This window comes from Lineus longissimus, chromosome 12 (assembly GCF_910592395.1).
Source record: "Lineus longissimus chromosome 12, tnLinLong1.2, whole genome shotgun sequence".
Classification (NCBI taxonomy): Eukaryota; Metazoa; Nemertea; class Pilidiophora; order Heteronemertea; family Lineidae; genus Lineus; species Lineus longissimus.
The window spans coordinates 206,693-223,904 of record NC_088319.1 but is presented as its reverse complement, the minus strand read 5'-3'; the positions used below and the strand labels follow the sequence as shown (position 1 = coordinate 223,904).

Here is a 17,212-nt window from a genome sequence, read left to right as displayed (position 1 = left end):
TTTATGACTCAGTTTAGTAACTAAAATGTCCGTTAGTGTCGCTAGCAGAAAGTTGTGAAAGATGTGTGAAACTCCTGTCAAAACTTGCAATAAAACCTTGTAAAATGTCTTCAAGAAGACGTGGAAAAGGAAAGAGAAACCATGAAGGCGACAAAAATGGCTGGGGGCAATTCGTACGTTCTTGTTATTGCCGATGACGGCTTTTCCTGCAAATCTGTAACTGCAGTTTGGCTAATTATTTAGGGAATTTTTTTAAAGCTGAACTGCATGAACAAAACTACCAGGTCCAGGAGCCTGGGTCAGTGCACGTGAAGAGAGCGAGTCCTGACTGTAGAATTCATGACCACTTTTTTGCTCCGGTGATGAATTTCTCTTATTTCATCAATAAAAACGAGGCTTGGGGCCTTTTTTTCATAAGACGCTAACACTCGACCATCTCCGTTACCTGATGGCAACCTCTGATCTCAGACACCCCTGCCTGCACCACCAATGCCATCGTATCTGTCGCGTATGCGTAGAAATGAAAGAGCTAACAAGAAACTACCATTATAGCCACCTTGAATCAGTCCTTATCAGCCAAGAGCACATCCCTAGTCCAGGACTGGCCTGGGGACTGTAGGCCTACCAGCAGGCTTCATTCTTCCCAACAACTGTGAACTAGTAATGGAGGTTTCAAATGGTCCCTGAAAAAGAAGGATTTTGTTGATTGATTCAGTTCAGCTGTAATGAATTCTTCTCTGCATTTCACTCATCTTTCTTTCATCTTCAGGGTGGTTACATGAATGCCAAGATCCAGAAGTTACAAGATCAGTTCTCTGGGAGGCGCGAGCGGGAACAAGAGAAGGATGGGACGTCATCAACGATATTCAATGGAGTCGCAATCTTTGTCAATGGATACACGGGTACAACATCTGAGCTCATAAATCTTCATTAAAGTTGTCATTCCATATGAAAATATCGGCTTAAATCTGTAAGAATGAACGGTTCTTTCCCTAATTCATGCAATTTTGTGCGTGAAAAAGGGAGAAAATCCTGTTGATATGATTCTCATTCCAATGTCGGGTTGTTGAAAACTTCTCTGGAGGAGGACGCATCTCATATTCTCAGGAGGTTTTGCGGCAAAAGTTGATGATGGTAAAGTCTGAATAAAAAACACCTCTCATTGAAATTTACTCATTGAGGGTCAGAGAATCCTCTTACAAACATGGTCTAGAAGATGACTCCTTACACATGTTTCTGTAAGGGAGAAAGCATTTAAGCATGTATGGAGTGAAGTGGCCTCACATGTCAGGAAGGCTGTTGAAAGTGATGATGATAGTCATGTCGATTTCAGATCCAAATGTTGACGAACTGAAGCGTTTGATGATGGTCCACGGTGGAGTGTTCAGGAATTACTACAGTCGTACGAGCGTGACTCACATCATTGCGAGTAACCTTCCCGATAGTAAGATCAAGGACTTGAAGGACAAGAAGGTGGTCAAGCCTCAATGGATCACAGACAGGTACAGTTGACACTCCTAAGCCAGTGTTCTCCACAACAAAGATTTCTGCCTGGGCAGTGTAGTCATATTTCGACACAATTAAGACTTCATTTCAGTTCTGTCCAGGTTGGCAGCAAAATCTGTCCGGGTGCTTCGTCTTAAAAGAGATATTCTAATTCTGTATTCTCATCTTTTTTCAGTATCAAAGCAGAAAAGCTCCTCCCATACCAAAGTTACGTTCTGTACTCCGGTCATTCGACTAAACAAAGGGGACTGAACTTCACGTTTTCTGACAACGGAGATCACACATCCACAAACTCGTCTGGTATCTCAACCAGGAGTCGGTCGAGTGTGAGTCGGGAGTCGAGTGTTGCCTCAGCAAGACTTTCTGCCGTCTCGACACAGAGCAGCAGGCTACGGCTAAATAAGAATGATAAGGTAGAGATGGAAACAGGAGCTATGCAGCCTTGGGTTAATTCACCAAAGGTTTCTGGGCAGAGTACGGGGAGGCTTAGTCTAAAACGCAATAGTGACAATAAGAAGTATTACGGTTCTGAGGTTGCTTCTGATACAAAGGAATCAGACTCTTCATCAAGACCAGATCGTATCCCCACTGATGGAGAGCACTCTGGTGACGAGGACAAACCTGTGACGCGTTCGGATAGATTAACATCTGATAAGTTTGTGATCGGTGCTGAAAGTGATGGAAAAGACAAAGGTGATGTTGAGGTAGCAATGGATGAAACTGTAGATTCAACAGTGGAAGGGATTCACTTGGATGTGAGGTGCCACGGACGGCTGGAAAAACCTAATAATGCTGTAAACATGAACATTGATATTCATCAGAATGAACAAACTTCTAACCCTGGATGTTTTCAGTCTGTGCAAGCTTCTAATACAAGAAGTGTTGAACCTAACTCTGCTCGGATTCGAAACAGAGATGCAAGTGTTTCTGAGGAAAATGTCACACATCAGTTCCCACCAAGTGATAAAGCTACAACCCACAGGAATCTACCAATGTCTGAATCTTCAAACACTGCCACGGCTAATCAGTCATCAGTGTCTTCAAGAACTGAGATGTCCACCAAGAAAAGTCTGACCAGCGCCACGGTGAAATCCCACAACTCATCCTATGGTTCAAGGTCGGCAAAAGATCCTAATTTCCTCACAGAATTTTATGCCAATTCTCGGTTACATTATCTGTCCACGTGGGGCGCCGAGTGTCGTCAGTACGTTAATAAGTTGCAGAGTGAAGGATTGGGACTGTTTCCTGGGCGTGAGAACCTGAAGAGATTCGTGGAGGAGAAGAGGCCGTCTCGTGTGGTGGATCCGGATGAGCTCAACGATGGTCCTCGATGTTGGACAGTTCCACGGACGATAATGCACATTGATATGGATTGTTTCTTTGTGTCTGTTGGCTTACAGAAGAGACCAGAGTTGAAGGGTAGGTTTGGTTGTGATCTTGGGCAAGTCGAGTAGGCCTGTCAAGGTTCCAAGTTGAGACAGTAGACTTCACAATGGGGCCCAAAATGGGCGATCATAGCTCAGTACAGTCAACATGGTTTCCAATAAAGCATCATCAAGTGAACTCTGTCTTGTTTTTCAGGTAAGGCAGTAGCAGTGACTCATTCCAAGGGGAAAGGAGAGCTGAGCGGCAAGACGAGGAAAGTGGACATGGAAAAGGAACGTGATCTCTGGATGAAAAAGTATGTGGTTCTCTATCATCAGAGATGATATGTAGCAGACAATGTAAGCCCTGACTTCCAGGGGTAACAGGTAATCTACTGATGATAAAATGCTCATAGTGACCAGACTTGAAAAATAATTGATAATTTACAGATGTATGCTTCATCTTACAGAAAATTTGAACGACGGAAAAAAGGTACTCAGTCCTCAGTAACTCTAAACAACAGTGATGCGGATGATGACTTTGATGATGAAGAAAGTGGTGACATTGAGGCTGAATCGGCCGCCGACATCTCAGACAAAATGATGTCGTCCAAGGAGGTTGCAACGGCTGGGAACGAGGTCTATTCGATGGCTGAGATTGCCTCGTGTAGCTATGAAGCGAGAAAGGTAAGCGTAACTATTGACAAGATCAGGAGATATCAAGTTTTGGGTGGGACTAAGCTCTAAGCTAACATGGATTTGAACAACTCTGCCCAGGAGAGGAACCAGTCAGGCATGTGCCTTGGTCCTCTCCGACCCTCCAGCTTCTAAAGTATATTTCTGAATGGTTCAGTTATTGTGGGCCACTAGTTTGTTGGGTGCTTGGCCAAGTGTCTCTGTCTTTGAATGTGACGTGGTATTTATACCATTCGCTTGCCCTGGCACCAGGAGTTTATACCATTCGCTTGCCCTGGTACCAGGTATTATACAATGAACCCATATTTCATGACTCAATCATTGGACAAGTGAATTGCCCAAGGTTACAAGTGATGTGTCAGTGTCTATAATTGGTGTATGTAAAGAACCATTGATCTGTAACTTGTGATTTCAGGCTGGTGTCCGCAATGGAATGTTCGTCGGCAATGCTCTCAAACTTTGCCCCGACCTGGTGACCATCCCATATGACTTTGAGGCCTACAAAGCTACCTCACAGCACCTATACAATACTATTGCTAGGTAACTACACTTACACTCACAGCACCTATACAATACTATTGCTAGGTAACTACACTTACACTCACAGCACCTATACAATACTATTGCTAGGTAACTACACTTACACTCACAGCACCTATACAATACTATTGCTAGGTAACTACACTTACACTCACAGCACCTATACAATACTATTGCTAGGTAACTACACTTACACTCACAGCACCTATACAATACTATTGCTAGGTAACTACACTTACACTCACAGCACCTATACAATACTATTGCTAGGTAACTACACTTACACTCACAGCACCTATACAATACTATTGCTAGGTAACTACACTTACACTCACAGCACCTATACAATACTATTGCTAGGTAACTACACTTACACTCACAGCACCTATACAATACTATTGCTAGGTAACTACACTTACACTCACAGCACCTATACAATACTATTGCTAGGTAACTACACTTACACTCACAGCACCTATACAATACTATTGCTAGGTAACTACACTTACACTCACAGCACCTATACAATACTATTGCTAGGTAACTACACTTACACTCACTATTTATTCACATAACTGCTCACCATCAAATGTTTTTTACCTTTTTTTGTCTCGATGCTTGCTGTTTTGCCGTAACTGTTCCTGGTTCACTTTCTAGCTACACCCACGACATCGAAGCTGTCAGCTGCGACGAGCTGTTCGTCGACTGCACCGAGTTACTCTCGACCACTGGCGCCACTCCTCTGGAATTTGCTGCGTTCGTTCGCGATGAGATTGAAGAGAAGACGGGATGTACGGCGTCTGCTGGTTTAGGTAATTCTGATTTATAGAATATTAGATATCTAAGGTAGCAGCAGTTCATTAAAGGCAGTATTCATCTGGCCTATCACCCCTTACATCCTTGCGAGCACTGTGGTTAAGATATGCATAACTGACCAAGACAAAGAGCGAAAATGACTGAATCAGGAATACTGTATTTACCGTTCCTCTGTGTAAGGAAGACATCCCTGTTTGCAGGTTCTAACATCTTGTTAACGCGGTTGGCCACCAGGGTTGCTAAACCCAATGGGCAGTACCACCTACAGGCCGGCGAGGAACAGATATTCATCGCAAAACAGATCGTCAGAGATTTACCAGGTAAACTTTCATGGATTTCTCTCTGAATGTGAATCAGTGTCATCTCTCTTGTGAAGGAAAGCTGGTCTGAAGCTGAAATATGCATCAATCATTCAATCAACTCATCAAATACAATATTACATTTCATATTTCAATAAGACTGGCTTTGACGAGCTCAAATTTATTAGATCTAAAGGACGATGATAAGCAGGAGTTGGGTAGATGAGATAAATTACTCGAAGTTGCCAGTAGGTGTCTCTTCTGTCTCACATTAAATCAAACTACTATAGTCTATTCGTTAATATTATGACCACATCGTTTGGGGCTCTGGAGGGCAAACTACTGGTCGCATTATTGTGACGTTTGGTTTTTATTGATCCTTGCCTCAAAACCAAACAGGATTTTGCAGATGATATTTCCAATCTTGTCTCCAGGAGTTGGCTGGTCCACATCTCAACGACTTGAAGCCATGAAAGTGAAGACCTGTGCTGATCTCCAGGCTCTCTCCATGAGCGCCCTCCAACAGGAGTTTGGGCCCAAGACTGGTGCCTCCCTCTATAAGTACTGCCGAGGACAGGATGATCGTCCAATCAAAATGGAGAAGGAGCGAAAGTCGGTGTCTGCGGAAGTGAATTATGGGATACGTTTCAAGGAGGTATGACCAACGCCATGTCAGAGTAGCATACTGCCGGGCGACACTCATGTATTTCCTCACTTCCTGCTCAGAGACTGATAGCACTGATAGCTTATGGTGTTATACATTTCAAAGCAGTTTGACACCTTAGGTGCTGTATGGTGTAGATCTGTCACATTCATGCTCCATCTCTCTGTGCCAAACAAACTAGATCACATCATGGAACAAGGGGCTCAATGTCCTGTCTGCCTGCACTCTCTGTGTGGGTTTCTGACTTGGAGAGGGTGATCGCGGGGAGAGTAAAAACCCTTGGCCTAATAAGATGTTAATGCAACACTTTATCTGAATGACTCTTCCAGAACAAGGATATGTCAACGTTCATTGATGGCCTCTCCAAGGAAGTGGAGAAGCGCCTCGATGCCATCTGTGTCAAAGGTCGCACGATTACACTCAAGCTGAAAGTCCGCAGTAAGGGGGCGCCAGTGGAGACATCAAAGTTCATGGGTAAGATCAAGTGTGGAAGTGATGACTTCTATTTGCTAGGAGACCCTGCTTGTTCATGGTGAGGAAGTGTTTGTTGATAAAGACAGCGAGTGACGTACCACAGCATTGATGACCTGTCATTTTCATATCAATGGTGGACAAATGATAGAAAGTAGGAGATGGATGTCATTCTTGATAACTGACAGTTAATGTGTCATCGTTTCATTCATTATTGGCTGAGTAAAGTATTATTCAACAATAATAACATTAAAACTCTTCAAGCACCACAGGCTAAATGTTTAATACAGTATTTCATGTTGTAGGTCACGGTGTTGTTGACAACTTCAGCAAGTCAGTAACACTCCCGGTGGCCACCAATAATCCTAACATCATTGCCGCTGAGTGTATGAGCTTGTTCCGGGCTCTCAAGGCTCCGGTCACAGATCTCAGGGGGGTAGGTGTCGTGGTACCTTTACTCCAGTGAGTTAGACCCAGGTCCCTTACTGAACCGATTATTCACCTGGAGACCTCCTATTAGACTAGCTCCTGCCTATAGTCCCCCTTCAAAAGAGATGTCAGATGTAGTGACCCCCAGCCAACCCTGACCACAGGACCTAACATGCTGTGAGGCAGACCAACCTCAGTCATGCTCTAAAGAGATGTCAGATGTAGTGACCCCCAGCCAACGCTGACCACAGGACCTAACATGCTGTGAGGCAGACCAACCTCAGTCATGCTCTAAAGAGATGTCAGATGTAGTGACCCCCAGCCAACCCTGACCACAGGACCTAACATGCTGTGAGGCAGACCAACCTCAGTCATGCTCTAAAGAGATGTCAGATGTAGTGACCCCCAGCCAACCCTGACCACAGGACCTAACATGCTGTGAGGCAGACCAACCTCAGTCATGCTGTAAATCCATTAGACTTGGCTCATTTTGCCTTGCAGCCGTTCACTGCTGAACAATTCAAGTGTGTTCAGGCTTTGAAAGACTGATGGATAAGAACTCTTTTTGTTCTCCAGATTGGAATCCAAGTGCAGCGTCTTGAACCGATCAGCAAGAAAAGTGAGAAGCAGGCAAGACAGAATATATTGAACTTCTTGGCTCCGAAGTCAAAAACGACATCGCCCAGCGCTGCATCCAATTCATCCTTCACAGCTCCGTCATCATCAACGTCAAAACTGGTGCCGTCTGCATCTGATGAGGTTAAAACAAACACTGTTCCATCAGACTCTCATATTGGAGGTGCAGCAGATAATGTTGAGGCAGAGCGGAATAGGTCTGTATTGTTTTTCATGGGGGAAAAGTTCAAGTAACGTGTAGACTTGATGAGCCTCAATAAACAATCAAATGATGGAGTAGACTTACGTCTCATAAATGTAGCTTGTTGATTGCTCATTAATGATCTCATATGTTCTTGTCAAGATGACAAGCTCACCCACAACAGTAGACACTGTAATTATTTCCTGGATCGCTTGTACTCTGAAACGATTCACTTTGCTGCCCTCTGCATCAATGATGAGACAAGTTATTTTCAATTTCAGGAAAGAACTGGCTGTGTCTAGTTTGCCACCACTGCCCTCGATGTCACCTGTCATGCAGGGACCGTCACGTTCCAGCCTGGCGACTCCAGAGAGGTCATTGAGTGCATCACCAACGTGCTACTTCCCTTCACCATCTCAGGTAAGTCTGATAACATTTTGTACTGACGTCGACTCTTAAACAGAAGATGAAGGTGCTAATGGGCTTGTGGTTGTACTTATGATGTGAAGACAAGTCATCTTAAAATACTCTCAGATAAAATGGCAATGTGGTTTGATTCTTGTCAACATGACAGTTTTTGAAACAACATATTTTTCTAACCGACTTGACTAGTTACATGTACAACCAACATCAGATAATCAGATAAATGTCAGCTTAAATAAGGGTTACAATAGTAGCATTAGGACACGGTTACTGCTTAGGCCAGTTGAGTAGCCGCACCTCGCCTTACTCTTCCCCCAGATTGACCCTGCCGTGTTGAGAGAGCTTCCCCCAGACATCCAGGCTCAGATCACGTCTGAAATGAAAGCTTACAAGAGGAAGAAGGAGAGCACGAAGCAGACGGCAGGTGGCTCACAGGAAGCTGGTTGTTCCCACTGGGAGTCTGACCCAACAGTGCCAATGGATGATGAGCCAGCATCCAGAGAAATCTCAAGTAGTCCGATCGTGGAGCTGCCATCCTTTTCTCAGGTGAGAAGTATTCCATGGTGGAATTGGTAAAGTGTTGGATTCCTTCCTTCCATGTTTGCCCTTGCCGAGAACAACTCTTCTCCAATGAGTATCTGTATGTGTGTCAGCCACCTTGGCCATGAGCTGTAATGATGTTATCTAAGGCAAGTCATAGATACATGAAGTGTTTCTCTCCAGGTGGATCAGAGTTGTTTCAATGCCCTCCCTGGTGACATCCAGGCAGAACTCGTGGGGGCATACGCTGCTGAGAAAAACAAAGCTACTCATGTTGTCACGAGACAAAAGCAGGACTCGATCGTACAGGATATAAACAAAACCAGACCTGTCCAGCTGGTGTGGAAACACGGAGCAGAGAAGTCACCATCAAAATCACCCAAGAAGAAATCGCCACAAAAGAAGGTGAGGAACCTGAATGTGTTTCTAAATTACGCTCATCATACATGTATACGCTAATTCACTGCCAATACCTAAACTAGACAGCTCCATCATGACTGTGTTTCATGATTTCCCTAGTTGTCTATCAGTCTGTTCAATATTTTGTTGCCAAGTTCAATCATTGTGGCTTCCTCAGGATTGTAAATAAACAGTTTGGACGTTCAAATCTATGTGACTGTTGAGTCTGAGGCCATGACCTAAACCAGCAGAACTCTCTCGCGCTGATTTCAGAGCCCCTCCCCCAAGAAAGGAAGTCCTAAGTTCAAGGTGCCACGAGGTCGAGCTGTGTCAAAGAGACAGGCCAAGAGGTTGGATTTCACAGAGAACGACAGCGAGGACCAAGATGTTGCTGAGGTGAGGCAGTCACTCCTTATTGAGGCTTGGTAGTCTCTCTGTAATAGTGGACTTTTGAGGAGAGTTGCTAATTCAGGACACTGAACCTTCGCATAATATTCAAGACTTGTCCAACACTTTTCACACAGTTATTTGTTGGAAAGATTTTGTGCTCAGTGTGCACATAACTTGGCCATGGCCTTGTTTATCCATGTGTAGTACAGTTGTATTATCAGTGGTTCTTGTGACCATCTTTCATCTTTCTTCATTTCTCCTTTTATCTTGCAGATTAGGCCCACCCCTATTGATAAAAACAAAGAGGTCGTTAAAGAAGAGGTGAACTTGTGTGGTGCTGTCCGTCTGTCTGAGGTCAAGGTCATAGTGAAAGAGTGGATCCAATCGTGTGAAGGTGTGTATGATGTACTGAGCAATGCATTACATTGGTTCCAATAAAACATGTGTTCATTCGCCAGATATTGCTTACTGAGTTGAAAAGTCTTTCACTCCAAGATTTGTGAAATATTTTCTTGTCATCTTTCAGATCCAGAATTTGAGGACATTGAGAGATTCAATCACTATTTGCAAAACCTTGCCAAGGATAAGAATCTGGAACGCGTTGACTTGCTGCTCAAGTTTCTGAAACGGTGAGCTTCGTATTACTGTGTTTCAGAGTTACTTAGCATGAGTGATTTTCTGTTTACTAATTCAGGCCACAAAGGGTCAATGTGATTACTAGATGATCATTTGCTTTTCAAATTGCAACCTTATTTACAGCCACCTTTACCTGTCCTGTGGTACAAGTGCATTGGTGACTAAAGAATGCTTTTATTCGCTTGACTTGTCTCTTACGTTTCAAACATTAACTCTGTGAACTTTTGTCCTTTTGTAGGACTCTTGGCAAGGTGAGCTCCCCTGGATGGACTCGAGCCTTACATGACATCCACAATGACATCCAAGTTTGTGTCAAGGACATCTATGGGTGTGAACTTAGGATTGAATTGTAACAAACTCAGGATTGAATCGTAACGACATTAAGGATCTGATGATGAATTTCTTGTGAACTTCCATGTAGGATCACTCCTGCATGGAGGAAAAGTTGGTGCCGATTGATCACTATGATACTGATGTCTTCCTGCATGCCAACTTCAGTAACAGTTGCCCGTATTTGAACAGTGATGGCGTGTCTGCACAATACTTCTCTCCTGGTGGCCCATATACAGCTTCTGTGAGTAGCACTGTCTGCAACAATGTTGTCATAACTCAAATTGACTACCTTTTCTATCTAAAATGGAAATCTATTTGTACCTTTTTTTATTGTTTATACATGTAATATGCAATAGTTTATGTCAACAAAAGGAGAATATGATGATGAGAGAGATGAGACGGTCACAGCCAGGCCGAATCAGTCCTGGCTGCTCCACCGTGTTGCCAACATGGTGAGAGAGATGAGACAGTCACAGCCAGGCCGAACCAGACCTTGCTGCTCCACCGTGTTGTCAACATGATGAGAGAGATGAGACAGTCACAGCCAGGCCGAATCAGTCCTGGCTGCTCTACCATGTTGTAACACTGTCTCACCAACACTGTGAGAGAGATGAGACAGTCAAAACCAGACTGTTATAAACTCAAAAGGTCATAAATTTGTTGATAAAAATATTTATTCAGCATGATTTTGTTACGTGGAACAGGAAAGATTGGATTATTGGGGACAACATTCACAACATGTACAGCAGCACTGATTGTCAACAAGAGAAGACACTTAAAGGGGAACTGCCCTCACACAATTTAGACCAGAAACCTGGCCAAATTTGATAAAGAAAAACTACCTAGATGCAGACCTAAATATACAATAGAAACAGTTTTAGATAAAGAAGCAAGCTGACACAAATGTGTCTTTAATAAAGACCAGTCTTTATTAGTTCTTGGTGCAATGGACTCGGGAAGGAAATCTTGTTCTAATGAGCCATTCACTACCAACACTGATGCCCCAACAGGTATACATGTCAATACTTTGAGTATAGTTCTTTAACAACTTATTGTTTGCTTTGGGAATGGAGGTTTCACATTAAATCGTTATAACTTCACAAGTTCGTAGATGATTTTATACAAATGTTGAAGCCATCTGATTGGTTCTGAACTGCGTCAAGACAGATCCCCTTCAAACTGAGACAAGCATTCCAAAATCAAAAGAATCTTTGACTTTGTGATCCGGTCACCATTGCACAATGGGCTAAAGGGCCTTTAATTAAATACATTCATATTCTACAGGAATCAAAGCAAACACATCCTGGCCAATAAAACGAGAGAATAGGTCACTCTTTAGACGCATATGAGGCCAATTGGGCAGATTTGTTTCTGAATGGAGGTCGGGGAGGGGGATTTCTGTTAACGAGGAAAATATGTTCTTCATTTTCTGTACACACACCAGGTGGATGGGCCAGTCCTGGTTGACACACACCAGGTGGATGGGCCAGTCCTGGTTGACCCACACCAGGTGGATGGGCCAGTCCTGGTTGACAAAGGTATAATTGAGGAGACCCAATTAGATACTGAACACTCACCAGACATCATACGACTCTACTTTCAATACAGCATCAACCTGAAACCTTTATCCACCATGTTCTTTCTCCAGAGTTGAAAATAAATGTTCTACAAGATATGGCACTAACAAGACTAGTATAAAGCAACGAGACAGAGTTTGAAAGAAAACATATGAGACCTTCGGGTGAAAATGCACGGCAGCAGAAAGATTTGACGTCTGCTATTAAATTCTGGAGAAAGCCACGATATTGGATTAGTTTGAAAGATTAGCAATTGTTGAGTTACAATGTATTAACCTTGTAAATAATAGGATCAACTGAAAAGCTTTAGTACATTGCAAGCAAGTTGTTTTAGACTATGTTCCAATACATAAACAGGTCAAGATAACATACTGACATACAATGAGAACTGACCAGATAATCAGAGTTTGTACAATTAGAATGTTTTCTTTGAAAAGAAGAAAACAATCAAAATATGATAAATAGCACCTCGAGGACAACAGAGACGATGGGAGACCAAAGAAATCAGAAAATCCAAACAAATTGAGAATCCCCGTAATGCAAGACGGTGCCATCTATTGACAGAATAAGGCGTGTTTGTACGATGGATTCATAACAGTGTGGAATAAAACAGTGTCCGACTTCCAATCGAGGATTTGAAATTCCAACCTCTTCTCATTCTCAATACTTTTACCCTCCAGGAGTTTGCTGTTCTTTGATTTCATTAGTAACATCAGGGGGTAAAGCCTGAGACCACCGTTCAACAATGCTGCCTGCATTTTACAACTCACTTTTTGCACAGTGAGGTATAAACATGATGACAACTCGTTTCTATTTCTACTTGTGGCTAAAAAATCACTTCATTTGGTCTCCACATCTGATAAAGGAAATATATAGTTCCCTTAACAACAAGGCCTTTAGTTTATATATATAGTAAATAAAAATACATAGTACCCCATATTTTGTATAAAAATAAGTTAAAACCACATTTTTATGAGAAAATACACACTTTTTAAAAACGATTGCCCACAAAGATACAAGATATAGAAGACTGGAATTAAACTTCAAAAATGACATTTATGATTTACACAAAAAGTGGACCACCAGGAACTTTCTTACTGTCGATATTTCAACCATGTTTTCCAAGTAGTCTGCCCAGGAAGTTGCTATCCCTAGCATTGGGAAGGGATTTGAAGTCATTGCATATGACTAAAACTGATGATATATGCACAAATATTACATACAATGCAAGCAGAACCATTTGACATAATCGTTATGGACACTTTTTTGTTCCAATAGGAAGATTTTCCTATATCTTTACAACAATTCACATCTTTCCACATCAGCACTCCGTTGTGGTGTTCGAGGCTATGTTATAAGGCAACAAGATGGTCGAGACATGGGGCCAGCCACATCTGCTGTGACATCGATAGAGGCTGACCCCATGACTCGTCCGACCACTCCACCACAAGAGACGCTCCTCTGGATAGAGGCAGCCATACGTTGACATGGCACGCCACCTTCTGGACAGACCATAAACCGAGTTGAACAAAATGCCAGGATCAGAAAACGAGCAAACTGTTTAAGAAATGCTAAGATTGAGCAAAGATGATTGTTGAATACTTTTGGATTGAAAGGTCATAAAATCATGAACCTAAATCAGGATAACAATTGACTGTTTTTATAACGAGTGCAATCTAATTAAAGGGTTAAAGCACCAGCGCTCATCATCAACTTACTTCTTCATAAATCTACAAGGACATGAGCTTTTGCAAAAAGAGGAAGTTTTCTCATGTTGGTGGCCCGTGATGGCATTCCAACAGAGAACATATAACCTGTCGTTGAAATATGTATAGAGCTCGTAAGATTCAGAAACTCACGAGCCGTCATAAACCTGATCAGCAGCCATAGACCATACTACGTCTAGCTATTAGTACAGGGCACCAGCAACACTAGGCAACTGGTAGTTCATCCTGAATCCTGCATAGTACAAGGTAACACCAGACGGGCCAAACCATTATCCTTACAGGGGAGTCCTAGTAATGTATGTAGGGCAATGCATCAGCACAACAGGTACAGAACACCCCCCTATTGGGCACAACTCATTCACTCCTTCCCCTGGAATGTTATAACCTTTTAAAACTCAGTCTTGAATTCCATTTTCTTGCTGAAGGCCAGGCAAATCATAAGTTACCCCATATTCTGAATTCCCTTTCGCTATCATATAAGACACTAATACATTATGTGGGATACAGTTTACATCTAAACATCTATTAGGGTATAATAAATAACATGTATTGTTGGCTACTGAATGCTCTACACCTAGGACAACACAAAGATACACCAGCCAGCTTGTCGTAAGGTGACAGGTTGACTTGAGGAGACTGACCACACAGCGATCTTCTCGGCAGAGTGGTTCTTGGATAGAGAAACCTCACAAGTCAATCAGTCAACATACAGCAAGCTGCATTCTACATCAGCAGTTACATTGGAAAAATCTGACAACAAAGTCCACGCTGCCTTCATTAGGCAAAATATTCAAAACTTGACACTAAATTTTCAAGTTTTCTACAAAAGATTGCACAAGATTGTATTCACAGAGGTTAACGTTTCACCATTTTGAGAATCGGTACCAAATTAAAAGCATCTTCTGTCGAGCGCTAGTTACCAGTTTCCGGCAGGACTCACAGACATGTACAGTCATGAACAGAACTCAAAATGTTACAAGCGAATACCCTTTCTCCTTATACCTAGTTTCCACAAAATCACACTTGATTTGTCACTACAATTTATACACAAATCACACTCTATATTTAGGAGAGTTTTATACTTAATATTTTGGCTTCAGTACTAGCTGGTTTACAGACCTGCTTGGGATTACATAACTGATATCTACATCACTGATATAACCTTATAATGGCCACACCAATAGTCTCCTGTATGACCTTTAAAGCAATATTTACTCTTCACTAAATACATGGTATATTAGCTTCTTTTTCAACTGGTGATAGGCTTAATTCTGTGTTTGCTGCCAAGATTGAATGATTAATGCATTAGTGGAGAAATTTTCCACACTTTTAAGTTCGACAGCGCATTCACAGAGAAAATCATGAAAACTTGAAAAGAACAATTTCTCGTTTAGCATATTCCTGATTTCAAACAAGACAACTAAAACTAGCAGTTGAATTGTCAAATGATCGCAACCACAGGAAGGAAAGCTCGGAGCGCCCTCTATCTGATGTTGACATCAACGTTCCATCTTATATCAAAACCTGAGATCAGTATAACATATCATTGTATATTCAAGATTGCCGCAGCGCTAAGCACACTTTTGTCGTTTCTTTAAATTCTGCAACAGTTCCTTCAGCAGCGGGAAGTTAGCACGATGGCGCTCCAAGTCATCTAGTGATATCTCCTCACCGTTCAGGAAGCGCAACATGTCTATCTTATCATGTCCGTTCATCACAGCAGCCAAGTCTGCCTCAGACATGTTCTCCCTGATTTCACGGCACAAATCACGAGTTTCTACCTCGAATTCCTCACCACTTTCTTCATGCGCTGATTTGAAACGCTTTTTTTTGCCCTCGTCAGATTCATCCAATTCTAGCGAGTGTTTCCGACCACGCCCATTCTCACAATCTGCTCTTCCACCCACAGAAACATCCATGGACACACCAGCACTCTCATCGGTAGCCTCCATCGCTGCAGATTGAGAACTTTTAACCCCCTCTTCCTCAAGAGCAGGACTAGATAGATGACTATGGTGGTCATCTGTACTATCAAGCTTGTTGCCTTGGCAACCTGGACTATGATTACTAACATGAGTGAACTCCTCTGTTCTACAAGGCACTGGTCTCGCACTTGCTTTCCGCGTGGACAGAAATGATTCAAGAACATTCAGCAAATCGAGCTCATTTTTCAAGCCCCAGTGTCCGTCGGGGTGTCTGTGAATGTCATACTTGGAGCCAAACAGGAACAACGTCTGCCTCTCACTTGGAACAACCACTTTTTCTGCTTTACTCTCAACTTTTGCCGTCAAGTCAAGAGCCGCAGGAAGAGTCGGAGCACTAACATCACCGTTCAAATTGTTGCTATGGAAACCATCAGTTTCTTTGCTACCTGATTGGTTAAAATCAGTCATGTGACTAGGGGAAGCATCGTGAGGATTATCACCATTCTGCGAAGGAATCACAAGAGAGGTAGCGTCATCTATTGGTGACGAGGTTGGAATGATTGTATCGCTAACTGGAGGCGTATGATCAGCACCTGGGGATGAGATTTTATGGGGCGTTCCTTTGCGAGGTTTCCGTACGGCCTGGTGTTCCGTGGAATGATCGTAATCCTCGTGATCACTGCCAACACCGGACGATGCATCGCTATCTTGTGATGATGCGAGACTTTTCTCTGGAATCATGTGACCTGGTGGTGTGCTGATGAATGCCGACGGAAGACAGCGCCCCATCTGTGACATCATTGCCATCTGTTGCATCTGGAAACGCCGCAGTGCCTCCACATTTCGCTCATCGCGTTCAGCGCCATTTTTCTCTCTGGGAAGGCTCAGCGGTGAAGAGGTATTACTGCTGTACCCTTGAACACCTACGGGCGACGGTTTACTGGAAGAACAATCGTTACGGATGTCGTCCGGATCTGGCTTGATTTTGACAGCGTCTGGGGAAGTTTCTGCTTTGACTGGGAAGGCCTGTCGTAGATGATGTCCCATCATGAGAGCCTGTGGGGTGTAAGTCGGAGTGCCGCTTGTATAAGGTTTGTGAGTGATATCAGAGTTGTGCATCTGGCCCGGGCTGTATGGGTCGTTCAGGTTGCTCGGATCGTCACGTTGGTTTTCATGGGAGGAGGAATGCTGTAGATGAGAAGGAAGATTATTGGTAAAACGTGCAGAAGTCAGATGTCTCACTGCCGAGTGGATGTCTCACTGCCGAGTGGATGTCTCACTGCCGAGTGGATGTCTCACTGCCGAGTGGATGTCTCACTGCCGAGTGGATGTCTCACTGCCGAGTGGATCTCTCACTGCCGAGTGGATCTCTCACTGCCGAGTGGATCTCTCACTGCCGAGTGGATCTCTCACTGCCGAGTGGATCTCTCACTGCCGAGTGGATCTCTCACTGCCGAGTGGATCTCTCACTGCCGAGTGGATATTACTTGGGCTCCAGTTCCTCGATTGGTGTCAACAGTAATAGTACTACTTTTGTCAATGACTGGCGCCTGTCTCTAACTGGGCCCGGGCCGATACTGTATTCAAGTGTTACACAACCAGATCAGTGCACATCACCGGAGGGCACAAATTACACAGAGTCCATTATTCATACACCTCA

At 43.2% G+C, this 17,212-nt stretch overlaps 2 protein-coding genes across 10 annotated transcripts in view; one reads left to right on the top strand and one right to left on the bottom strand.

Annotated features, from left to right (window-relative positions):
• Positions 1-45: 45 nt before the first annotated feature.
• On the top strand, positions 46-10,998 carry LOC135497385 (DNA repair protein REV1-like). Of its 2 annotated transcripts, XM_064787238.1 has the most exons (20): positions 46-173; positions 770-902; positions 1,334-1,502; positions 1,682-2,925; positions 3,088-3,187; positions 3,341-3,557; positions 3,982-4,106; positions 4,764-4,918; positions 5,123-5,242; positions 5,656-5,876; positions 6,215-6,359; positions 6,662-6,792; positions 7,362-7,618; positions 7,884-8,022; positions 8,344-8,571; positions 8,749-8,970; positions 9,238-9,360; positions 9,628-9,748; positions 9,881-9,983; positions 10,229-10,998. In XM_064787238.1, exons 1-20 carry the CDS (start codon positions 105-107, stop codon positions 10,341-10,343), a joined length of 4,137 nt encoding a protein of 1,378 aa, XP_064643308.1. In that variant the 5' UTR covers positions 46-104; the 3' UTR covers positions 10,344-10,998. The 2 variants fall into 2 exon arrangements, with proteins under 2 accessions (XP_064643308.1, XP_064643309.1); XM_064787239.1 differs by lacking the exon at positions 46-173 and having other exon boundaries at positions 898-970.
• LOC135497386 (uncharacterized) overlaps positions 10,980-17,212 on the bottom strand; it is a 50,839-nt gene continuing 44,606 nt past the window's right edge. For all 8 annotated transcript variants that reach the window (XM_064787243.1, XM_064787240.1, XM_064787248.1 and 5 more), the window contains one exon: positions 10,980-16,740. In XM_064787243.1, the coding sequence (XP_064643313.1) occupies positions 15,199-16,740 (1,542 nt within the window). In that variant the 3' untranslated portion in view covers positions 10,980-15,198. The remainder of the gene's footprint in view (positions 16,741-17,212) is intronic.